The sequence below is a fragment of the Danio rerio genome, chromosome 16 (genome assembly GCF_052040795.2).
Source record: "Danio rerio strain M-AB ecotype USA chromosome 16, GRCz13ab, whole genome shotgun sequence".
In the NCBI taxonomy this organism is placed as follows: Eukaryota; Metazoa; Chordata; class Actinopteri; order Cypriniformes; family Danionidae; genus Danio; species Danio rerio.
Window position 1 is genome coordinate 22,577,344 of NC_141036.1, and position 26,912 is coordinate 22,604,255.

The 26,912-nt window shown below is 36.8% G+C and overlaps 1 protein-coding gene across 7 annotated transcripts in view; it reads right to left on the minus strand.

Annotated features, from left to right (window-relative positions):
- Nucleotides 1-26,912, minus strand: part of ahr1a (aryl hydrocarbon receptor 1a) — a 76,964-nt gene that overhangs the window by 16,559 nt on the left and 33,493 nt on the right. Inside the window, exons 2-10 of one of the 7 annotated variants that reach the window (XM_087285069.1) lie at nt 16,625-16,790; nt 16,367-16,547; nt 15,976-16,252; nt 15,713-15,890; nt 15,552-15,628; nt 11,070-11,254; nt 4,105-4,190; nt 1,081-1,112; nt 907-996 (exon numbers count right to left, since the gene is read on the minus strand). Coding sequence is in view for 2 of the 7 variants with exons in the window: in NM_001430948.1 (NP_001417877.1) it covers nt 907-996; nt 4,105-4,190; nt 11,070-11,254; nt 11,563-11,618 (417 nt within the window). In the remaining 5 variants the exon portion in view is untranslated. 7 annotated transcript variants of the gene reach the window in all.

Below are 26,912 nucleotides of genomic sequence, written 5' to 3' on the forward strand. Positions count from 1 at the left end.
CCTGACGTCACGAAAAAAATCCAACCTAATATTAACGTCTTATGACATTGTGTGCCTGCTGGGCATTAACTAAATGAATTACAGAATGTTACGTTTACACACATCTACCAATTACATGTAAGTGCAGCGTAACACCCACTACTCACTACTTTTGAGCACTTTTAAAAGGTCTACTCATACTTTGAGTAAAACAGATACTTTTACTCTACATGCCCTACATTTTCAGGCAAGTAATGGTACTTTTATTTAAGTATTCTATTTTATTTAAGTATTTTATTTAAATAGTTTTCAGTACTCTTTTCACCATTAATGATCACATTGTGCACACTTTATTTTTATTGTAAATGTTAAGTTTAAATATGTAAATGCAACATTAAATGGGACCTATTTTAAATAAACATTACTTTTAATCCCGTTTAAAAGTTTTGAAAAGCAACAATGTGAGAATATTTTTTTATTTGTTTCTTTAAAGGTTAATGAAGGTGTAGGTTATATGGTACATTGTTAATTGCAAAGCTCCTCAATTAAAAAAAATAAAAAATAGGGAAAAAAAAACTCTGCAAGTTCTGAAAGAGATCAAGTCTCAGCCAGGTAAGAAAATGTTAAGCAATAACTCAAAAGTAGCAATGCATTACTTACCATAAAAAGTGCCTGAGTAACACAACTAGTCACTTTTTTGGGGAGTAACTTAATATTGTAGTGCATTACTTTCAAAAGTAACTTTCCCCTACACTGGCCATAATGAAACAAAAGTCTAAAATCTCAAACATTAACAATTAATTATTATATATATTTTAACTAATTTAATTCCAGATAGTTTTGGTTAACATTAACCCCTGTAGACAATTATTACCACTTTTTCACCATTACAGTATGTGCTCAAAGCATACACAAACCAGTACAAACCTGATGGAACCCCAAGTAGTCCTCAATGTTGGAAGAAACGTAGAAGACTGTCCCACTGGAGGTCACCACCAACAAAAAGCCATTTAAAGCCTATTTAAGAAAAGGAAGCAAAGAAAGAAGTGTTTTAATGAGATAGTTTAAGCAAAAATTTACATTTCTTCACCATTTACTCACCCCTAGGTAGTTCCAATATTTTATATTATTTCCTATGTTAAACACAAAAAAAAGGTATTCTGAATAATGATGGAAACCAGCAGCCATTGGCATAATAAAAACAAAAAAAATAACCTATTATGCATTTAAAAAGGTCATATTTCGGTTTTGGGGGTTTCCAGCAACAGTCTGATATGCAAGGTCAAAAAACACTTTTATTGTCTTATAATATGCATTTATTTTTACCTAATTATCCCAACGACTCCGATATGATTCGTTTGTCGAACGTCGTTTGTCAGTGATTCATTTGTCGAACCTCTCCTTAGCGCAATGATAATCTGCACTGATTGGTCCGATGACCCAGTCTGTTGAGACTGGTAAATTGTGTTCAGCACAAGACAGAGAAAAATGCCCACCATGGCTTAAACTCCAGCATATTGCTCTATTCTTAATAATAGGTAAAAAAAAATAAATAAATTACGTACATTCCTTATTAATCCACGCATTGGCAAAAGCTGAACTATTTTGAAACTTGACTGCCGCATGTGTATAGGAACAGCTGACAATGGCAATAGCAATGACAAACAGCAGTGGAACGCGAGCTCACAAACATAAATCCGTAAACAAAGTGGACACGTCTCGTTTTCAATGTGGCTTTAGACGTGATATGAGAATATAAAGAATTAACCAGAAACAGTGCAAGCTGTTACAAGTAAAAGTTCCTTACATAAATTTTTTTTTTCTGTTTTTTTTTTTGGGACCTTTCCTTTAACAAACGGCTGTTGAATCCCCCGCTGTAAACGTGTAGATTGCTAAAGCACCCATCAGAAAAATGACAGGAACACAGCACAAGGATCGGCTATAATAATGAGGTATTTTTGCAAAAATAAACTTCAACCACTGACTCTTCACAGCCTCACGTTTGGGTGGAGAAAATAACACAATAACACTTTCCCTCACACTTCAGAGCACAGCGTCTATGCGACTTGCTACAGTGTTTGTCTTCCTTTTTTTCTTTCTACAGTGTTTGTGGGCGGGGCGGGGAGGTTTAAATTTGCATTTATTGCACAGGTATATTTCTGGCAATGGTCAAAAATACATTTTAAGGAGCAAAATAATAGATTTTTCTTTTCTTTTACATCACATTTTGGTAATGTGCATTGCTAGGCAATTTCTTAGTATTTAGATTTTTTTAACCCTCAGATTTTCATCTTAAAGTTTTATCTTTGTCAAACACTATCCTATCATAAAAACATACATCAATGGAAAGGTCATTTATTCAGATTTCAGGACATTTAAATGTCCATTTCAAAAAATGTAAACTTTTGTTTTTGTGGTCCAGGGTCACAATTATTGTTCAACAGAAGAAGCAGCTCAAACAGGTTTGGAGCAAGTAGACAAGTGTCAAATCCAGTTCCAGGAGGGCCACAGCTCTGCACAGTTTTTCCTTAACTCCAATTAAACACACCTAATTAAACAAATTGTGTTCTTGAGGCTTGTTTGAAACCTACAGCTAAAGCTGCGGTCACCCTAGAGCAGGGATATTCAATTAGTTTGTCATGGGGGCCGGTTCATGAAAAGCATCCCAAACGAAGGGCCGGAGAGATATGACTTGCTATATGAGTGATGACACAACAGCATATAAGAGCCCATATGCTGTATATTTTTGCTCCTTAAGACACCCATGTTGGCTTCTTCTACATTTAAATGTTAATATATTGTATTTTGAAGCTACATAATATTACTGCATTGTACAATAGACTTTTTTTTACATTTTAATAATAATTTGTCTAACATATCTTTTGTTTACAATGCACTGAAAGGCACGCACAACTCTCACCGTGGGATGTTTTCTACTGCGTGCACCCAGAAAGACGCAAGCACGTCGCTCTGCTGGCGCCTGCATATTGTCATATATTCTTACATTAGAAATAACAAACTTGCAAGCGGAAAAGACGTGATATGGGAATGGCCGCTGTTATAGTTAATCCTGTGTGCGTGCGTATTAGCCTCAGTGTACTTCAAACTTAAAACTAGCCCACAGGCAACTTGGCATTTTGCAGCGGTTTCGTTTCGCTCCGTGCAACAGAAATGCGGCTTAGAGAAGACTTTACGATTAATAAACTGTGACGAATTAAAAGCACATTTAATAGTGAAATCGGCTAATCGTTGCATACCTATTAACGATATCAGTGCATTGTACAAATAGCCTTTTCTACAAACATGTTTTCGGCTACCCGCACCACTCGCTTATGATGACTCATGCTCTGTGCAGCCTTTAACTGCAGCTCGTGCTGTTATTGAACAGAGACGCACGTCACTTTATAACCATATCGGCCGTTTGTTGACTGAACTAAATTTATTTTTGATGTCTTGGTCACACTGTTTAGAGGGCCGGGAACAAAGTGCCTCGGGGGCCGGTTTCAGCCCGCGGGCCGCCAATTGAATAGCCCTGCCCTAGAGTTTGAGCGTGTCAAATTATGTTGTACGACGCTGCAAAAAGGGGTGGGATTAAACAAGATGGTTAAAAAGCAATGATTGGACCATATTTTAAATTTCTGTCCAGAGAGGTCATGTTTGATCCTTGATTGGTCCCACGCAGGTCAGTGCTCACCAAGCTTGAACTTTCCAACGCATTGATCTGCGAAACTTGACGCATGACCTTGCATTGCCAGACACCTTCGCGTTCGTATAAATGAAAGTCTATAGGAAGAAAAGTCCAGTGTGACTTCAGGAAAAGGATTTGACACCTGTGATGTAGAGAATGATTAATTCAATGGTCTCAAACTAAATTCCTGGAGGGTCGCAGCTTTGCATAGTTTAGCGTCACCTGTGTTTGATTAGGGTTGGAGCAAAACTGTGCAGAGCTTCGACTCTCCATGAATCCAGTTTGAGACCTATGGATTAATTGATTTCTATTTTTGTGTGAACTATCCATTTAAGATCTCTCAATGCATCTGCTATTATGTTTCTTTTTTAATTGAGTGTATTTTGCTTTTGATTATTTTGCAAATGTAAATGTTTTCAACAAACATCTGAGCTCACCTGTAGCAAAAATTCCCCCTCTGGCAGCTCCTGAGCCTGTTTAGTGTTATTTGCTTGTTGGCTGGAGCTCTTTGAGTTCAGCGTTACTGCAAAGGAAATGAAGCAAGCATTAAAGCAAGATGATTCACAGAAAAGCTAAAACTAAATATAGTTTGGCTACCCCTGACAATTTTCATAAGTGCAAGCCATAGCCTGCTGGCCTTTCAAATCAGCAATTTAATTTGGCTATATTTTATACCCTAGGGAAAAAGCAGCATTTCAGTTCTGACATTAGATTTATTAACTCAATAGATGCAATGCTCTTTAAGCTCTTTAAGCAAAAATGTATCATTGCTTCAGAAATTGATAATGACATCAATCTTTTGTAGAGCCACCTTTTGCTCAAATAACAGCCTGGTCCATTCTTCCTTGCAAAATTTCTCCAGTTCAGTCAGGTGTAAAGAATGAAAACGGCCCTTTTTAAATTAATCCATCGTTTTTTAATGATGTGCAAGTCTGGGGACTGGGATGGCCGATCTAGAACATTGTATCATGTCTGAGCATGAATTCCTTAGTAGATCTGGAACTGTGCTTTGGATCATTGTCCTGCTAAAATATCCAACCCTGCCATAACTTTAGCCTCTTGACTAATTCCTTTTAATTTTTCTAGATTCTAAAATTTTGAATTTGCTTACACTGCGTGGAATCCATGAGACCTTTAACTCTGACTAGATTTCCAGTACTTGTGCTTGCCACACATCCGCACAGCATGATGGACCCTCAATCATATTTTACAGTAGGGTGCAAGTTTTTTCTCTTGGATATGATGTTCTTTATCCACTATGCATAGGGCCTATGGTTGCGGCATGTTTCCACAGTATGTTTTTTCCAAAAGAAATTCAAGCTTGTTCAGGTAAACCCTTGCATAACTCAAACAACTCCTATTGTTAGCAGGATGCAGAAATGTTTTCTTCTGTATCACCTTCCACTGAGCTGTTCTTTGTGAAGAGTGCACAAGACTGTGGAATGATGTACAGTGACATTGTTAGCAGCAAGATTTTCCTGGAGCTCTTTAGAGGTGGTCTGTGGTTTGTCTGTGACCATTTTAACCATTCTTTGCCAGTTATTTTTCTTAGTCTAGCACATATTTCCTGCACAACTGTTCCTGTGCCCTTCCATTTTCTTACTATATTTCTGTGGAGACTTTAAACCATTTGTGACAGCTTTTTGCATCCTTCTCCTGGTTCACATTGATGAATTATCCAAGTTTTTAGTTCATTAAGATGCTCCTTTGAGGTTCCCATGTTGCTATTTTTAGGTAAAGAGAAGCACAACTAGCAATCCACTGTCTTAAATATCCTTTTTTCATGATTGATTGCACTTGAGTTAGGATTGTTAAGGTCCATTTTTGTGTCATAATCAGTCAGCACGGTGACTACAGGTGTGTGCACAGCCTATTTTTCAGCGTTAATTTAATTTAATTACTGCTACACTGTCTTTCTGTGTGAAAAAAATGACTTTATCTAGCTTACTTTAAAAACCGAACAGCATTTCACTGTGATCTTGTCTTATAAAGAAAGTGCACATTATTATGCAGCCACAGAGGAATGCTCAAACTTTTGCATGAGACTGTATATACCCATTAGCTCTTTAAAAAAAATACCAAAACAATTAGAAATGGCTCTTTGCTGAAAAAAGGTTGCCGACCCCTGAGTAGTACTGTAAGTAAATAGAAATAAAAAATAACAGGGAGACTCTAAAATACAACATTTAAATATAAATTTCTAGGGGTTATTTTATAGACTGCACAGTATTGTAACTCACTTACCATTATAATGATCAACTTTCAAAAGTAAGGCCAGTGAAGTATGGCATGCCTTAGGTATCAGTTTAAGGCCTTTATACTAAAACTAATCTAGTACCCACAGCCTCCACTTACAGTTGAGTAAACAAGTCCATTGAGTAGAACACGTCACATTACGATCATAAATGCTCTATCATAAATGTATAATCTTAACTGATGTTCTCTTCTCACGCAGCGTTTGGCTGTAAATTTCCCCACACATTGATTTGTGCCAAACCTCGCCAGAATCTTTCAAGCAAGCATACAATGCAGGTCAAAGTTTTCTTCCAAAGTCGGTGACTATCAAACACTTTAGTTTCGTAACTCTGTTAACCAAAGTCAAGAGGTCAGAGAGTGTGTTTTAGTTACTCACGCAAACCCAGACCTTCCCTAGCCACTGGCATCCAGACAGGTAAACTAATAACAGACAAAAAAAAAAAAAATTCTCTCCTGGTAAGCCTGTTTCTCAAAGCTCCCTTTACCATCAGCACGAAGCAGGTTCAGTTGGTTCCGTGTTGGCTTTACCAATGCAATCTAACAGCATTTTGCAATCCCATTTGTACATTTAAGTAGGCTTTTCTCATCCCTTATGAGAGGCGCATTTTGGCGTGGAGTTTAGGGGGTTTGAAATGAATGAAATCTTGTTCATTTGTAGAACTTTCTGAGCATAAATAAATATGATAGATATGTTTTATTGTGTGATAGAACTGGGTTTTACTGGAAAACTAGTTTGCTTTTCCACAGACTAGAGAGCCAACACACACAGAGATTTCATCTTTTCAGCAATGCTAGTGTGGAAGCACCTTTCACATTGCTAAGTCCCAGTTTGCCTATTGTCTGTCCAAAATGACATTTGAAAATATGGGTGTCACAGTTTGTATTATCCTTAAAAGAGAATTACAAAGTTAACCAGATGGCTATTTCAAATGTAAGAATTGGAAGAGGGCAGCACGGTGGCATAGCACAATCACCTCACAGCAAAAGGTCTCTGGTGTTTCTGAGTGAAGTTTGCATGTTCTCCCCATGTCAGCGTGGGTTTCCTCCGAGTGCTCTGTTTTCCCCCACAAGTCTAAAAACATGCGCTATAGGTGAATTGGGTAAGCTAAATTCCCCATAGTGTATGTGTGTGAATGAGTGTCTATGGATGTTTCCCAGTGAGGGGTTGCAGCTGGAAGGGCATCCACTGCATAAAACATATGCTGGATAAATTGGCAGTTCATTCCACAGTGGCAAACCCTGATTAATAAAGCCAAAAAGAAAATAAATGAATGAATTTGTATTTTAGTAAATAATAATAGTGTAATATAATTTAATGTGGTTTAGATCTGAATTATGTTTAAAGTTTCAGAATTGTCCAGGATTCCATAAATGAGACCAAATAAAAACATGAAAATGTAAAATTTCTTTCGTTGATTTCAATGGACATAAGGTTAAAACACTGCACAAACAATATACCAACATTTTTAAAAAATTACATTAATTTTGAGGGATTGTTTTAAAGACTGCACATTGTAATGGACAGATATGTTTAACATCGAAACCCACTGTCCATTACAATGGACAGACATATTTTTAAATTCTTATTTAATGCTTGCAAATCATTCATTCATTTTCTTTTCAGCTTAGTCCCTTTATTAACTAGGGGTTGCCACAGCGGAATGCACCACCTACCTATCCAGCATTTGTTTTACACTGCCCTTCCAGCCGCAACACATCACTGGGAGGCACCCATACTCATTTACACACCTACACTACAGACAATTTAGCTTACCCAATCTACCTATATCGCGTGTCTTTAACTGTGTGGGGGGGGGACAACCTTTTTGCTGTAAGGTGACATTGCTACCCACTGTGCCACCGCGTGTCCCAGCTCAATTCTAATAAATAAATAAATAAATAAATAACCTTGTTAATTTCTATATAATCTAAGTAAATGTTAATATAACCAATGAAAATGTTGCTAATTTCTGTGTTTAGAACTAAGTGCTGCCTTTTCTACTGCTTTATTTTCAAATTACAACAGGCAGAGATTTACTACCATTTGACTGGATGACAAAAAAAAGTTTAATATTATGGACAAAAGGCCTCAAATTGGTAAAATCATTTAAAAGCACCTGACATGTTGTATCCATTCTAATAGAAACAAAATATATTTATTTTTTGAGCACCAAATCAGCATATTGTGGTATGATTTCTGAAGGATCATGTGAAGCTAAAATCTAATGGTGAAAACTATGCTTGGCTATAACATTAAATAAATTACATTATTTATTAAAACAGAAACAGGCTGTTTAAAATATAATAACCTTCACAACAGTACTGTTATATTATGTTTTGCATCATGGGATAGTGTAGCGTGCATCAGATATGCACTCCAAATATTTCCGGAAGTAACAGGTCTTCCGGGCACTTCTTGCATACTGTTTTTTGAATTCTATGAATTCGGACTCTGCTTATACTGATTTTAGTGTACTATATAGAATGGAAGTATGCGGTTTTGGACGCATCTGATTCAGATCATCAGCTCATTACCAGAAACTGAAACCTGTAATGGGTTTAACAGACAAAGGAGACATCCAAAACATGCAGTGTTGGTGGTCCTCCAGAAACGTGGTTGAGAAACACTGCTTTAGCTGAACAGTCAATCTGTGCAAGTTAATCCACAGAAAAAACTAAACCAAAGTCTAACAAGTGAAGTTTTCAAACACATTTTTTTTTTTTGCCACGCCCCTCCTAACATTAGTTCTCTATGAGGGAATGTTGCACAAATATAAAGTCCCAGCCCTTACTTAATAATCAGTTTCAGTTGATAGTACATCAACATACAGCAATAAAAGTCTCAGCAACTTCTAGTTCATGCTGAATTAAATTCATAGACAAACCTATGATTTAACCAGCCTGATCACACAATGAAACGCAAGTATTTTACGTTTTGTCAGTTTAGTGGCTAATTCGAGTTTAGTCGTACGAAAATGTACCATTTCAAAAAGGAAAGAATGGCACCCAACCCCACCCCTAACCGTCTTTGGTTGATGAGCAAATCATGCTAAATTTTTCAAATTAGATCGTACAAATGCATACGAATAAGCCACTGAATCAAAAAGTTACGAATTGCCATGAGATTGCGTTGGAATTAACCAACACATACCGAGAACTGTAAATGTCGGTTTTCAACACTTTACTTTTGAATGTATGCTTAATTGTATTTATTTGTTTAATCATTGTGTGTTCATTGCCTTAGCTTAACAAAGCTTTTGTGGACATTTCATACAAGTGTTGAGTCTGTGATAATGACCTCTTGCTTCAAAGTCACTTTAATGATTCCAATCAAGCTACATACTGTAAACTTTAAGCATCTGATTCAGAATAGAATATTTTTTCTGAGGCCATTAAAAAAATTACATGATGGGAATTTATAATCAATGAAGAGTGTTCACGAGACAAATTAGTTTGAATTGTAAACTTAATTCTGCTACATCAAGTTATTGCATAACTGATTCAAATATGCAAAAGAATATTATAATGTACTGTAGATCATAGAAAAATGTGTATAATTAATAATAAATATAGCTATAATTAATTATTCCTATCCCTATCGGCTAATTTTGTTACACTTTACAATTAACTGAATGCACAGCAACAACGTTCACATATTCTTAAGAAAGAAAGAAAGAATGTATGAAAGAAAGAAAGAAAGAAAGAAAGAAAGAAAGAAAGAAAGAAAGAAAAAGAATGATGCTGTTGAGTTTTATTAGACTCTATATTTTAGTTTCTGCTGGATCCATATTTTAAACTCATCTTTGTTTTTAAATTAAAGTTTGTACTGCAGTGAAAGTAGAATAGACCCTCATAAAATATTGCAATCTCACCGGCCAACTGCTCTAACTGCTCGTTAATGCAACTTAATGCATTTAGGTTAGTTGAAATCGACCATTAGAATGGGAGAGAAAGGTGATTTAAGTGACTTTAAACATGGCATGGTTATTGGTGCCAAACGGGATGGTCAGAATATTTCTGAAACTGCTGATCTACTGGGATTTTAACACAACCTTGTCTAGGGTTACAAAGAATGGTCAGAAAAAGAGAAAAAATCCAGTGAGCGGCAGTTCTGTAAGCACAAATGCCTTGTTGATGCCCAAGGCCAGAGGAGAATTGCCAGACTGGTTGGAGCTAATAGAAAAGCAACAATAACTCAATTAACCACTCATTACAACCGAGGTGTGCAGAAGAGTATCTCTGAATGGACAACATGTCCAACCCTGAGGCGGATGGGCTACAGCAGCTGAAGACCACAGCGAGTGTCACTCCTGTCAACTAAGAACAGGAAACATAGGCTATAATTCGCACAGGCTTACCAAAATTGGACAAAAGAAAATTGGAAAAATGTTGCCTGGTCTGATGAGTCTTGATATGTGCTGCAACATTCAGATGGTAGGGTCAGAATTGGGCATCAACAACATGAAAGCCTGGATCCATCATGCCTTGTATCAACGGTTCAGGCTGCTGGTGGTAGTGTAATGGTGTGGGAGATATTTCTTGGCATGCTTTGGGCCCATTAGTACCAATTGAGCATTGTTTCAAAGCCACAGCCTACCTTAATATTGTTGCTGACCATGTCCAACTCTTTATAACCACAGTGTACCCATCTTCTAATGGCTACTTCCAGCAGGATAATGTGCCATGTCATAAAGCACGAATCATGACTGGTTTCGTGTACATGACAATGAGTTCACTGTACTTAAATGCCCTCCACAGTCTGAGCATTAGTAGACTGTCTGCTTAATATCTGTTGATACTGTTCCTTCAACAGACATTTAACTGACCATAAGACACTTTACAAGTACAAGTCAACTTACACTAACCCTAACTTAATAGTCTAATTATATTCTAATGAGAATTAGTTGGCATGTAGATGCAATGGAACAAACAGACCATCAAAATAAAGTGTGACCCTAAAAGCTACTACAGTACATAATAAATACCACAAATACATTATAATTCAGGTATTGTCACCTTCCACAATAATAAATGGACTCCTAATCTTTCATATTTTAATAATCTGCATGAGAGATTAATGCATAACCAATTTAATAGTCAGAAATTAAGCAACAATGACACATAACTGCAGAATTTTTTTCATTACTTTTGAAGTGACTTTTGGCCCGCAAGTAGCTCACACTTAGCCTCAGTATGGTGAGTTTGTCCAGCGTGGATACGATCTCCTGTGGAAAAGGAATCTCCCTGGCCAAGCTGGCCAGAACTTCATTCATACGGTCTCTATGTCGTTTGGAGGGATTGGATTTAACACATGTAAGAGGCTGCTTCACACTAACATAAAAAGAGAAAAAAAAAAACATAAAACATTACTTTTTTAGAACAATTGGGAATTTCTCATAGGAACATTTGCTTTAGAACTTCAAAAAAGACATTTTTAAATCAATCTGTCATACTGTACTCTTTCAGCCCTCACACCGTGTATTCTCAAATGTTTGTCTACATACTAAACAATTGCATTCTGGTCAGAGGTAATCACTCAACGTTTTAGAATAGATTTAGACATCGCCCACTGCAATTTAGTAAATAGATGGTAAAACATCGATATAAAACAAACACTAATATAAAATAAAAACTATTACCTTTTCTGGACAGGTTTCCTCCTTTTGCGACTTGCATAAATATTACTGGAGCTCATAATCTCCAAAGAAACAGATTCGTGGTTTGTGAGTGTTTTTTTCAGTGCTAGCATAACCTTAACCTGCGTTGGGTTAGAGGTTAGCTTTCCACCCAAAAAGCACAAAATAACCCCCCAATGCTCTTTAAATCTGAAGCTTTCACCTCTTTACAACAGTTAAAGCCCAGCGGTTGACATGAGAGTAAATAAACACTTTATGTCAGAGGGGCTAAGCTAAACTGACAAGCTCTCTGTCAATCTAACCTCAAGAATTGCCTAATTTACTACACAAGCGCACATTCTGCTATCCAAAAGTTAGAAATTTTTGTAGTTTATCAATCATATACTTAAAACACCCTTAGCCTTGACTAGTTTGCGATAGTTTGGCAGACTTGCTGTAACTTTGTGTACTTTTGACAGACTGATAAGATAAGAGCTCCTCCCTCACCCATTAGCCACCTGCTGACCACTTCCTGAAGTCATTTTCTGTCATGTTTGCAGGGAAGGGGACTAGTTGAAGTATTACAACCCCCAGCCTGGGTCAACACAGTGGAATGAACCACTATTTAGACAGTAAAATGCCCTTCCAGCTGCAACCCAGCATAGAGTAATGCATTCAGTATAGTACTAGGAATTACCCACACACCTATTCACACACATTACAGCAATTTAGGCTTTTCTTTTTTGTCTTTGGACTTGGGGGGCAATTTAGGCTTTTCAGTTTTTGTCTTTAGACACCTAACCCTGCCCGTAACTAGTGGAAACAGGAGAGATGAAAAGCACATTTAATTCTGCAGTGAGAGACGTCCCATTTCAGACAGTTTTCTCTTGTATCTACAGTTATTCCTGTTGGATGTGCCAGCTGATACATCCAACACAATCTCACGGCAATTCGTAACTTTTTTGATTTAGTGGGTAATTCGTATGAATTCGTACGATCTAATTTGTTCAATTTAGTACAATTTGCTCATACCCCAATGACGGTTGGGTTTAGGGGTGGGATTGGGTGCCACACTTCCTTTTTAAAATCTGAACTCGTGCGAATTTGTGCAAATTAGCCTCTAAACTGCCAAAACGTAAAATACTTACGTTTTCTCATAAGATCAGGCTTGGTTACAGATGCGTCAGCGACATGTACACCAACAATTTGTCCTCTTTTGAACTCTTATATACGTTACCCAGTGTAAAGAGTGTAAAGTAACAAACTACAAATACTAAAATTACTGTAATTTATTATTTTTTCTTAGAAATTGGAATTTACTCAGTAGTAAAAGTACTATTTTTATGCAGTACCAGTACTATTACTCCACTACTTTCCTTCAACCTGCAGTCACTACCCCCATAGCAAAATTTCTCTGGCCCACACATTCAGCTTTTGCTTGGCCTACATGCCCCAGTGAATTACGGTATATGATTGGACCAAATCTGGGCCAAGTCTCAGCCAAGTGAATAACCCATAACTGGGCCAGATATGTTGGAGTGTTATGACTACAATGAGTTTGATAAACCCAAGCTTTATGGCAACATGTTTTCTCTAAGAGACCTGATTGGTAGAATTTTTTAGTCAAAAATAATTTAAATGCATTTAAAGTGGGTCGAGATAGGCCAAACTTACATGGCTCATAAAGGACTTTTAACATCTCGGCTAAATACTACATTTAATCTGGTACAAGTCCTAAAGATGGTGTCACCTCTGCCAAACCCGAGCCATGTTTGGCCCACATGCTGTATGCCAGTGCCGGAAGATTGCCTGCTTTATGCCAAATCTGGGCCAGAATTCTTTGCTACCTGGGTACTTTATTTCTTGTTTGGGGATTAGAAAATAGAAGGTAAATCACATTATAATGATGCACATAGAAGGTAAATAGAATCATATTAAACTACTCTACCTTAAAGGGCCATGAAACCCCCTCGTTTCAGCAGGGTGTTTTCACACCTCTACTTTGGAAAAAGTCAGAAAAGTGGGCGTGTCCAGCTCTGTTTAGGGGGGGAGTGTCAGAGGAACTAAAGTGGGAGGGTGTGGGAGTGTCGATTTGGGCACCCGCGAGTTTCTGTCAAAATACTCACACACGGGAGAAAATGATGGTGTTTAACCTATATGGACATCTGTAGTCGAATTATTTGCCAAATTATTAAATGTTGGACTTTAATTGCAGTTTGGCTCTTTCATTCAGGGAATTCATTCATGTCCCTCGCGACAAACGCGATATTTGATTCGAGGATCTGCTCTAAGCGTGTATTTTTCATGCAATGTTTGATACCGCACGGCGAATGAGAGAAAAAAAAAATCTCTGCATTTCCCGGAAACTTAGATGCACACGGCAGGTAGCGTCAGAAAGCCGCGTGTGTTATTCCGGTCACTAAATGCGGTGCTAACATGTTTGCACTCAGTGCAATAGTTAACTTAATTCGATACGAACAAACTGAATAAACAAAGAGCACTGGTCGCTCACTTACCAAATCTGTAGAGACAGGACAATCACCAGTAACTAGAGCCGCGTCTTTATGAAGAGAATACTACAAGCGAATCCGGATTTCAGCGTTTGCAGATGAGAACAGCTCTCAGGTAAACAATGTTCCTCCTTAGACACGCAAGTTATTGTTGTCGAGCGTCGCGTACACTGTTAATCCACAGGTGATCCAGATGAGCTCTCACAGAGAGAAAATGAAAACGAAACTTAATGGCAGCAAACTATAAAAGCAACACTTCACGCTTGTTTTGCCAACACAACGTGGCGTCTCTGTGGTGTAAACACGGTGACACTAATGAAGTTGCACAATAGAGCGCGCTGATTGGTTTGAACCAAGCCTTACTCATGCATTAATGCAACACACTGTAAGACGTAATAAGACTCACTCTGGCACAGACGCCCAGTCTGCACGCTGGAATACAACGCTATTATGTCATGACCGTGACGCAGCTTCAAAAATTTGTTACAAACAGGAAGTACGAATTTGCTTGAAATAAGGCAAAAACAAACAATTTACACTTTTTAGTGAAATATAGGTGTCCTAATAGGGTTTTTAGCAGTGTGGGACACATATACGACTGTCAACAGCTCAAAAAATGTGTTTTGGTGTTTCGTGAACCTTTAAGACATGCAGCAAATGGCTTAGAAGCATTAAAAGTGTCCAAAATTATGTCCAAAATATTTACACGCAATAACCCAAAGACTGTTTAGATGCATGTCACTGATGAAAAGATGACAGATGTTTACTGTATGATGACCAAAATGGCCCTAAACACCCAGCAGGCACAGGGCATCAACATGACATCAGATTGACGTTGTACCCCAGCGTCATAGGCAATACATTTTGTTTGGAAATGAAAATCAGGCTGACGTCAAAACCCAACAGCAGGCCAACTTCAGTGTCCAACTTCTAACCTAAAATCAACCAGAGATGAACGTCTATTGATGTTACAGCTTGAGGTTGTGTGGACAATATCACTATGACGTCTATGAGATGTTGGATTTTGGTTGCCATACCTGATGAATAAATGTCAGTGTCTGTCGTCAATATGATCTGTTGTTGGTTTAAGATTTTGGCTAAACATTGGATTTTGGTCACTTTCTAACACAGTCTAAAATCAACCAAATTTTAACATCATTTGATGTCGTTATTGGACGTCAAAATAACGTTATCCTTAGACGTTGGCTAGGCTTAAATTTTAATCACCTGACATCACTATCTAAATCTAACCTAAAATAACGTCTTATGACAATGTGTACCTGCTGGGCAATAACTAAATGCACTACAGAATGTTATGTTTACACACATCTACAAATTACATGTAAACTCATCAGCTTTTACCAGCGTATTTCTCAATACTCTTGTTGCCAACATCATTGCTCTAATAGTAAAAAGTAATAGATTAAGATATTTTGGTGTCATAAATTTTGTTTATATAAACCATTGTGTTGCTGCATAACATTTGGTAGTACACTGAAATACCTGGATAAGCTGAATGTCCACTATTCGGTTTGCTTTCAGGTCCATCACAGAATAGGTACCATATTTTGCACTGTGTCCTAAAAAAGTATGATTAAATAACATTTGTTAACTAATTTACATAATACTGCTTTTATATTGTTGTATTACTTTAATAAACTTACCTGGAGAGTCGGCCCGCATGTCCCCGCCAAAGATGGTGTCTCCATTCGTGATTGCATGTTGAACAGCTGTACTTTGTTCCATATTCCACAACCAATTGATTGTTGGAAAAAGTAAATTCCGCTAATGTTTTAGGTAGGTCGTGTGACTAATCCCTGCAATGTTATATAACTGAAACAACTGCGGACACATGGAAAATTAACTATTACTTAAACTGCAGCAGAAAACAAGGGTCACAGAGGGATATAAATAAAAATAGCCTTGCCTTATCCACTTGCAAGAAGGACGCTCCACTAAAAAGTACAGCTGCGGCCAGCTGGATATTTCCTGCTGGTATGTCTGCAACATACGGCTGACTGGTCCAAGTGTTACGATGCTCACAGTGTGTGCAGACCTGATCCACAAATTAAAGAGATCCGACAGTCCTACTGTGTATAACACATCTTTTGGTGCAGATAGGACACTGCCTGAAGAGCGCAATGATGTTTTCTTCGTAAACTATAAATTTCCTCATTTTGTAATGTGGTGTTTCTATTTCAGTACTGATAGGAGACACAAAAACAACAAAGGAATTTTACAAAATATAGTAATACAACACGACGAATTACATTATAGTGTAGCAAGTACATACATTACAAATGTCTCAAATTACTCACCTCTCATTATAGATGGTGTGGTTGGTATCATCTGGGTTGAACGTAATGTCATCTATAGCCGTAGTTCTTGACCTTTTTACAGGGGTTGAAACGGCAAGTGGAAGTTCTTCGAACGATGTGTTCAACATGACTGTGCTAACGTTACAGCTAACATCCTTCTTATGCTGTTTAACCTGGATGCCTGAACAAAGAAAACATGCTAGTCTAAAAATGCCAATGCAACATTGACCAGCAAACAGAAATGGATTTAATTCTTACTCTTGCTTCTTTGTTTTGGTTTCCAACTGCATTGTGTGCTGGTATGTTTGATGGGCGTAACCGCGTCGGTTTGGCATGCTACATCAGTTGTGTATACATCAGTCTGGCACGCCACCTCACACCGCATTTCTGATTCAGATGGCGAACATAACTGTTGTACAACCGTCTAAAAGACACCGGACAGACACGATAAAATGAAAACCAACTGTTTACAGTCTGTAGTATTGAAGAATTACTGTAAAATACTTAGTAACGCTAGTCATTGCTGTAAGTCATGTATTTACATGTATTTACACTTACTGAATGTGTAGAGGCAGGAAAACCACTTGGAACTGCGTCTTTTTTTAACCTGAGATGAGTTTCAAATCCAGATTTTACCATTTCCAGATTGGAAAAACTCTCAGGTGAAAAATGTTCCTTACAAACGAATTTTTGTCGCGTTGTAATACACCCCTTTATTCCAACTGCTTGTGTCCACACGCAAGCTTTACTCTCATCACGGGGAAAAGGAAACAAAAACTGCGTGGCGGCAACATTACAAACGCAACACCGACGACCCATGTCTCCAAAAAATAATTATTCTTTCTCTCTTTCTCTCGTTTAAATTAAGGCTATCTCTGCAGTCTGACTTTCAACACTGTAACAGGTAAAACGAGTCTACCTTTATATCTAGTTCATGCATATTAATGAAGCGCATACATAATAGCGCGCTGATTGGTTTGAATCACGGCTTACTCATGCATTAATGCATCACACTGTAAGACGTAATAAGAACCACTCTGGCACAGACGCCCTGTCTGCACGCTGGATTACAACGCTATTATGTCATGACCGTGACGCAGCTTCAAAAATTAGTTTCAAACAGGAAGTACGGATTTGCTTGAAAAAAAAATGCAAAAACAACCAATTTACACTTTTAAGTGAAATATAGGTGTCCTAATAGTGTTTTTAGCAGTGTGGGACACATATACGACTGTCAGCAGCTCAAAAAATGTTGTTTGGTGTTTCGTGACCCTTTAAGTACTTTTAAAAGGTCTACTTTTTACTTATATTTGGGTAATATTTACAAAAGATACTTTTACCTCCACTACATTTTTAGGCAAGTAAAGGTACTTTTACTTGAGTATGATTTTTCAGTACTCTTTCCATTGCTGATGTCACTCATTATGTTGTGTGCATTGCAGTATTTTAAGCAAAACTATGCTATAACTCTTAATTAAACCTTCGCACTAGTCTTGATGGAATGTGCAATCAATGAAGATTGGCCACCAGGCTGGTCAAATTTAGCCATGAAACCTCCAACACATGGGCGTCACAGTGGCACAGTGGGTAACACGATCGCCTCACAGCAAGAAAGTCGCTGGTTTTGAGCCCCAGCTGGGTCAGTTAGCATTTTTGTGTTAAATTTGCATGTTATTCCGGTTTCCCCTGCTGTGTAAAACCATGCACTATAGATTAATTGAATAAACTAAATTGACTGTAATGTATGTGTGTGAATGCAAGACAGTATAGTTGTTTCCCAGTGTTGGGTTGCAGCTTAAAGGGCATAGGCTCCATACAGTAAAACATGCTGGATAAGTTGGCGGCTCAATCTTCTGACCCCAGATTAGTAAATAGACTAAGCCAAAAAAATTATTGATTGAATGACCTCTAACACAGTGATCAGTGACGTCTAAAGCTTCATTTTTGCCTATACCTACGTGACTGCTTCAAATTTTGATTCAAAAGTTTAAACACCCCTCATGGGTTAGTAAAGTGTATAGCGAGAGATTAGACGTCGATTACATACATTTCTGCTGTTTTAAAGCACTGCACCGGTTCCACGCACCAGTAATTAAACTTAAACAGGATATTAATTTATAGTAAAGCTTTTGAACCATACTAAAGTGTATTAGTGTATTTTTTGCAACTATCTATAAAGAAGACCATATTGCATATTGTAGTGTAGTGTGTAACGGAGACCAGTGGCAAGTGCAGCCCAAAAGCATCACTTCCATAGCCTTCTCAGAGCATTCACCTCCCATGTAGGAATTGCTGGTTTGATCCCTGCTTGGAACAAGTGGGAGGCTGAAGGACTAGTTGGAATACGATAAATGTAAATCATTTTTAATACCTTGGATTTTACTCGTCATCAGTGGTGTAATGTAACATACCTTATGTGTAAAAACTGCAGTAATTGAGTAATTTGTTTATATTACTGTTGTTGTATTATTACACAAATGAGTTGGTCAGTTGTAAACATTTGACATTTTAGCAACACAGTGCTTTCCCACACTCAGCTGAGGTCTTAATTGAGCTCTGATTTAGAAAGCTTCAAGTAACAAACCTTTTTCTGATACAATTGAGTCTAGCACTTCACTGGTTCAGAAACCTTCAGTGCACCATCACTACTTTGTCAGAATCCACAGCTTTAGAAGGAACGTCCTTAGGAGAAACATTCATAGGAGAGGGGATCCACAGAAGACAACGAGTCGGGGAGAAGGTAAAGTGAACCATCTGACATCGATTCCAGCCACTCACTGACTGGAATCACCGGGGTTATATGGGGATCCGGTGATTGCTGGTGCAGGTGTGTCCTGTTAGTACTCAGATGAATGTGCTCGGGTTTGATGTGAGGTGGCAGAAGATGGGCTGCGTTCGAAACCGCCTACTACTCAGTAGGTACTGCATTTGAATTTAAACGTACTACTCGGCCGTTAGAAAAGTACGTTCTATACAGTATGAATTTAAAAAGTATGAATGGAATTCGGACGTACATCCGCCATTTTGTCATGGTCACGTGACCTACCTGCGTCAGTTGCATCGCTTAACTTCCATTCATGAATTCGCTCGAGAGGACGGGGTCCGGCCAAGATGGCTACCTGATCAGACGTGTTTGTTCGAGCTCCTGCACCATAAGTATTTAGATAGTATAAAAGAACTTTTAACTTGTCGTACATAGTGTTTATCGTTTTATGTAGTTGTTAATTCTACGTTTTTCCCGGAATCGCGTTGTCATGGGGCGTAAACGTGGTCACTCAGGTATTTCTTCGGCTGATGCTAAGACGGCTAACGTTAGCGTTAGCTTTAACGCATGCTCACCGGCCACTATGGGCCATGATTATGTTGTTTCCTGCATGAGCGAAGATGATGCCTTCTGTTTAGCTGAAGAAGAGTTTCCTGCACTGCCTGTCACTCCGTGTAAATCACCAGTCATAAAGAAAAGAGCAAGTGATGACACTCGAGTTGATATCTCGTCAAAGTTGTCAGACATAACTCAGTTAGTCAACAGCCGATCAGACGGAATAGAGAAAAAGATCTCGGATATGTCCATTGAACTGAAAGCCGTCGTTCAGAGAGTTACTAATCTTGAGAAACGCATGGATGATGTCGAACAGCCTGTGGCTCATATGCAGCGAAGGATAGATGATATGGAAACTTATTTAAGAAGACGTAATTTGAGGATAGCTGGAATTCCTGAATCTGTGCAAGACATTTGGCTTGAAGTGGTCAAAATCTGCCAAAATGTTCTTCCAAGTGCAAAGGATAAGCTCTCAGATGTTATTGATGTGGTCCATCGTCTCGGGAAGATGCAGCAAGGTGGTCCCAAGGAGCGTCCTAGGGTGACCATTATGCAGTTTTCTGTTTGTTCGTACAGAGATGCTATCTGGAAAGCCGCGAAGAATTCTTCATATTTGAAAGAGAGTGGTCTGCGTTTCATGGAAGATTTCTCAGTGGGAGACCGTGAAAGGAGAAAAAAGTTGTGGCCCGAGGTTCAAAAAGCACGTGCGGATGGGAAGACGGCCTTTTTTGTCGGAGGCAGAGCTTACATTCAAGGACAGGGAGAAATTATCCTGCATACATAAAGTGCCTTCAGACGTTTAGCATTTTGACTTTGACTTTTAATGTGCACTTTTCAAACATTGACATGGAATTGTTGCATACAATTTAGAGTCTGCCTCTTATTATATATATTTTATTTGTTATTAAAAAAAAAAGGTTCTTTTTGCCTATTTTTGTCGTTTAAAATGGTGCTGCTCTTTTGAGGGTTTTTTATTTTGAGACCTTTTTTGGAGAATATACTTTTAATAATTACAAAAGTTATCTGAGCCAACAGAACTTTCCTTAAACAGGTTAATTGTTCCATTGTTTGTGTGTTCTTTAAATGTCTTTATCTGTGGTGTCCTTAAACGCCAGGGGTTTAAGAGATGCTGTTAAACGCAAGGCCTTATTTTTGTTTTCTAGGCAATTTAGTTCTGATTTTGTGTTTTTTCAAGAGTCTCATTCAGAAGCTACTGATGTTAATTTTTAGAAAACGCAGTAGGGTAGCGAGATATGGTTCTCACATGGTACAAACCACTCTGCTGGAGTATCCAGTTTAAAAAATAATTTTGCAGGTGATGTGTTGCACAATTACTGTGATGAAAGCGGGCATTTTATTTTGTTACTTTTAAAGTGTTATAATGTTAACCTTATTCTTGTTAATTACTATGGGTATAATTCTAAAGCTGAAAATGATCAATTACTATTTATTTTAGAAGATAAGCCTACTTATTGGCTGTCAAAACTCCTAAATGCACATTTAGTGATTGGTGGTGATTTTAATACTGTCCTAAATAAATCTCTTGATAGATGGCCACCTGGTCACTCGTCAAATTCAAATACAACTCTGAAAGCATTTATGGATAGGTTAGAGCTTATAGATATTTGGAGGATTCAAAATGTAAATAATAGAGCTTATACATGGAGCAATAAAAATTCTTCTAGACTTTCAAGAATTGACTTTTGGTTAGTCTCCAGAAACCTTGATAAAGATAATATTTATATTGATATCTCAAACAACGCCACTAACAGATCATAAGGCTGTTTCCATTAAAATCTTATTTTCTTCTGATTCTAAACTTAACAAGGGCTGCTCTTATTGGAAAATGAACAGTTCTTTACTTGAACATAATGAGGTTAAAGTAGAGCTAGAAAGGCTTATAGGTCTTTATTGGAATAAAGCTAAACAGGAAAGCTCATTTGGTATTAATTGGGAACTGTTAAAATATGAAATTGGAAAATTCTTCAGAAAATTTTGTGCTAATTTGGCTAAAACTAAGCGTCTTGAGGAAACTAATATTGTTAGCGAAATTTCATCTATTACCGGGATCCTGCCTGAAAAATGTCTCTGATAACCAGAAGGAACACTTAATTGATTTGCAATTCAAGTTGGATAATTTGTACAAATTAAAAGCAGAAGGGGCTTTCATAAGGTCAAGGCAAAGGTGGCTTGAATATGGTGAACAAATGTCTTCCTATTTTTTCAAGCTTGAAAAAAATAGGTCCAAACATAACTCTATTTGTCAATTAAAAATTGGAGAGCTTGTGTCTGAAAATCCCAAAGAAATTTCCCAACATTGTTATAAGTTTTATTCCAATTTGTATAAGTCAAAATTTTATCTAGCTGATCTGGATACCTTTACAACATTTCTTGGTGATATCAATTCTATTAGTAATGATGAAAAAACTGTGTGTGACTCACCAATTACTGTTAGTGAGGTTAAGGAAGCAATTTTGCATTTAAAAAGTAACAAGTCACCTGGTAGTGATGGGATAACAGCCGAATTTTATAAACTATATTCTGATATAGTATCTCCGTTCCTTCTCCAAGTGTTTATAGAAGGTTTAAACTGTTCTGAGCTCCCTGTTAGTATGAAACAAGGTGTCATTTGTTTGATACCTAAACCTAAAAAGGACACACTTCTTTTAGAAAACTGGCGACCCATCAGTTTACTTAATAACGATTATAAATTGTTTGCCCTTATTTTTTCAAAGTGTTTTAAGTTGGTTTTACACTCCATTATTGATGAAAATCAGTCAGGTTTTATGAAAAATCGTCACATTTTTAATAACATTAGACTTGTTTTTGACCTAATTGATTATTCAGATTTTATTCAAGATGATAGTTTAATTTTGTTTTTGGATTTCTTCAAATCTTTTGACACCATTGAGCATCCTTTCATCTATTTTTGTTTAGAAAAATTCGGTTTTGGACCCTACTTTTGTAATGCAATGAGTACAATGTATGCTGGGGAAAATAGCTCAGTGAAATTAGGACATGGAACTACACAGAGATTTCTATTAGAAAGAGGACTTCGGCAGGGCTGTCCAGCCTCTGTATACTTATTTCTTATAGTAGGCCAAGTCTTCTGTCACTTTATTAAGGCAAGTAAACTAGATGGAATTCAAATTGCTGGACAAAATATTTTAATTAGTCAGTTAGCGGACAATACAGCCCTATTTTTAAAAGACTCAAACCAGGTTCATCAGGCTATCAAATCCATTCAGTTGTTCTCTAAAGCCTCGGGTTTGCACCTTAACCTTAAAAAATGTGAAATATTAGCTTTAAAAAACTCTCCCCTATTATCTGTAGAAGGTATACCAGTTAAAGAAGCCGTTAACTATTTAGATGTTGTCATTTCAAAAAAAGAACAAGACAGAGTTTCCTTAAACTTTAACCCTGTTTTCGAAAGGATAAAAAGTAAATTCAATTTTTGGTTATTAAGGGATTTGTCCTTAAGGGGCAGAGTTCTTCTTTCAAAAGCAGAAGGACTTTCTAGATTAACCTATTTTGCTTCAACCTTATATCTAGATAATAAAACAGTCAAGTCTATTGATACGATTTTATTTAATTTCTTATGGAAGAGTCGTGTACACTACATGCGCAAATATGTTGTTTTAAATTCCCTTAAAAATGGGGGTCTTGACTTTTTGGATTTCTCTTCTCTAAATAATACTCTTAAAATTAATTGGTTAAAGTTTTGTCTAAATAAACCTTCTTTCTGGAATTTTATTCCCAATTTTATTTTTGACCAACTTGGAGGTCTTTCCTTTTTATTATTATGCGATTATAAAATTGAGAAATAACCAGTGAAGCTCTCTGCTTTTCATGCTCAAGCCTTGTTGGCGTGGAAACTGATCTACAAGCGCAATTTTTCACCACAACGTTATTTTATTTGGAACGATAGATGTATTTTGTATAAATGAGAGTATCTTTTTGGAGAGGTGGTTTTAAAAGGGTATTGTTTTAGTTTGTCAATTGTTTAACACTCAAGGGTATCTTATGACATATGACAAGTTTCTTGTACATTTTAACTTTCCTGTAACTCCCAAGGAATTTTCTCTTGTTTTCTCTGCAATTAATTCTAATATTGTTTCCTTATTTAGAGGTGTAACTTGGATTCATAAGCCCATAATCAAACTAGTTGATACAGTGTGTGGTAAAATTTGTTTCTCAAAGTCTAAAAATAACAAATCTATTCGCTCTCTATTTGTAAATCAAGTTGTATCTAAACCTTGCTCTATTACCTATTGGAATAATTTTGTAAGAATTCCTAAATGGGAAAGTATTTGGTCATTGTCTCACAAATTTTTGGTTACAAATAAGATAAAAGAAATATCTTTTAAACTAATTCATAAATTCTATCCGGTTAAACATTTCCTAAGTAAATTTAAAAAGGATATTGATATAAATTGCTCTTTTTGTTCTTTACATTTGGAAACTGTACCCCACCTTTTCTGGCACTGTGGTTATGTTAAAAAGCTCTGGTATGATGCTTCTGTTTTTATAAAGAAAAGGGTACTCTTTAACTTTAATTTGCATTATGAAACTGTAATTTTTGGGTATTTTAATTATGATAATTTGAATAATGAAGCTTTTGTTATTAACCTATTTATTTTGCTAATTAAGTTTCATATTCATAAGTGTAAATTTTCCAACAAAAAAACTTGTTTTACTGTGTTTTATAAGGAACTGAAAAATTACTTTTGCACTATTCAGCATAGTGCTAATCGAAAGGCCATTAAAACTGTCCAACTGTGCTCTGGTTTCAATATCTTTGATTAATGTAAAGGTCCTGCTTGTTTATATTTGTAAGAATCTTTAGTTAAGTATTTATACTCTTATTTTTATGTTTGTTTTATTTTATTTTATGTATTGTTGTTATCATTTACTTTCTATCACCCTGGCATTGTTTTGTTTGCTGTATTGTCATGTATATGTTGTTTAAAGCATAATAAAAAAAATAATAATAATAAAAAAGAATTCGCTCGAGGGGCATCATGGGATAGCGCAGCATGCATGGGATGCGCACTCCAGAATCTCGCCGGAAGTAGTAAGTCATCCAGGTACTTCTCGAATACTGATTTTCGAATTCTATGAATTCAGACATACTACTCGGCTCGCATACTGATTTTAGCATACTATATAGTATGGAAGTACGCGGAGGAGATGCGGAGCGATGATTGGTACTGAGGGAACGTGATGGTGAGAGAGAATGGTAAATGGAGCAGCAGGAACAAGTCGGGGATGTGACACTATACAAGCAGAGGCAATGTTTTGATTCCATAGTCTGATCATTTCAAGATTAAGCAACTGCTGTTGGTTTTCAAGTGTAGCACTGTGAATACAATTATTTGTTTAATTTAATTAGTATGGAAACATCCAATTTTACTATATAGATATACAGGGGCAATTCTAGGATTTTTTTTAAAAGGCTGACAGAGTGGCACCGTCTCCCTCCTGTGCCAACCTATTAAAAAATACTATAAATGTGGTAGTACATCCCCAATAGTATCTGGATGCAACATTTATGATGCAAGCTGAGTCTGCATCACTTGCAATCTCTAACACAATGCACTCAAATGGAGCTAGTGACATCACTGTGTGAGGGGTAGGGTTAGATGTTAGGTGAATCCATTCAAAAGCATTGGATATAGCTCAAATTGCACTGCACCAGGTCTACAACAACAGGCCAACAACAGTCACTTAGCCTTAAATAATCAGATATGAAACCAAAATATCTATCTGCTTGTAGACATGGAAAACATGGTCACAACTTAAATTTGTTTGTAGAACCACCCTTATTCAATGTCCAAAGCTAACTTTTTATTCATAAAACATTTTAAATGAGTATGTTTATAAGTTTGATGAAAATAAAATATATGTGAAATAGTGTTCCATCACTGTACATCAATCAGTGTAACAAATATATGGATTAAAATAATTAAAACATACTTATTCTGTCCTGTACTTATTAAAATGTATAAAAGTTAAACTTTTATCTTAAAAGAAGGCTACATTTATTGTTAGGCTACATTTAGTGCTACATTTACATGCTTTATGTTACACCAATGGCATTGTTGTTGTCCTCTTTATAAACATTTAAGATATAAGATGATTATTTGACTTATACATCATTATTATCTGATACTGCAATCTATAAAGATTGTTGTGCAGCTAAATAATGATGTGATTTAATATCTATTGAAATTGCCCGTAGTGTGTGTGTGTGTGTGTGTGTGTGTGTGTGTGTGTGTGTGTGTGTGTGTGTGTGTGTGTGTGTGTGTGTGTGTGTGTGTGTGTGTGTGTGTGTGTGTGTGAGTGAGAGTGTTGCAGATGGAAGGGCATCCTTCCATCTGGTCATAAAACATATGCAGGAAAAGTTGACAGTTCATTCCGCTGTGGCGTCCAGATTAATAAAAGGACTAAGCCGAAAAGAAAATAACCTAGTTTCAAGTCGCCTGTCAAGAACCAGACTGAATGTTTGTTTCTCTCGCCTCCTAGCAGCCATCAAAAAGTAGGCTATGTTAGCTTTAACCTTTAGCGTCATCTGGTGTACACTGATAAAATAGTCTGTTTCTACCATGTTTATTTGGCGCTTGTTCAAATGTAGGCCTACGTCAGACTCAGAATAGTTTGTCTTTGTACCTATTCAAATAAAACTTAAACTTGTCTGCATGTATCATGCTTTAGATGAATCTAATTCCTATCCCCTAAGATAACTTTCATTTTCTCTACAAACTATCAGCCGAGCTCCTTTTAAGGCACAATACAAGGAACCGGTTTCATTGTTTTCAGCGCAGACTTATGAAAACATTTGTGTGTATTTCCTGTTATGCAAAGAGAAGACTCAATGAAAAAGAGACCAATACGAGCATGGTTTTCTCTTATTTTAGTATTATTTTACACTTAGATAGCCTATATACTCGTGTAGAATTTTAAAGTGTCTCACTTTGCCATATATTTGCCATAAAGTGAATTGCCAGAAATTAATAAAGGCTAAATATATAATTTTAATGAGTCTTCGTCTAATTTACAGAATGAATACTAGCCTACTACTTGTATTAGTATTATCATGGTTATTCATGAACAAACACATTCTTTCTCCTCACCACTGCTTCATTTGGAACAACTTAAGTATTGTCTACAAAAACAAATTATTATTTTTCAAGAATTTTTTTTGACTGATTTAATTGTCAATTATTA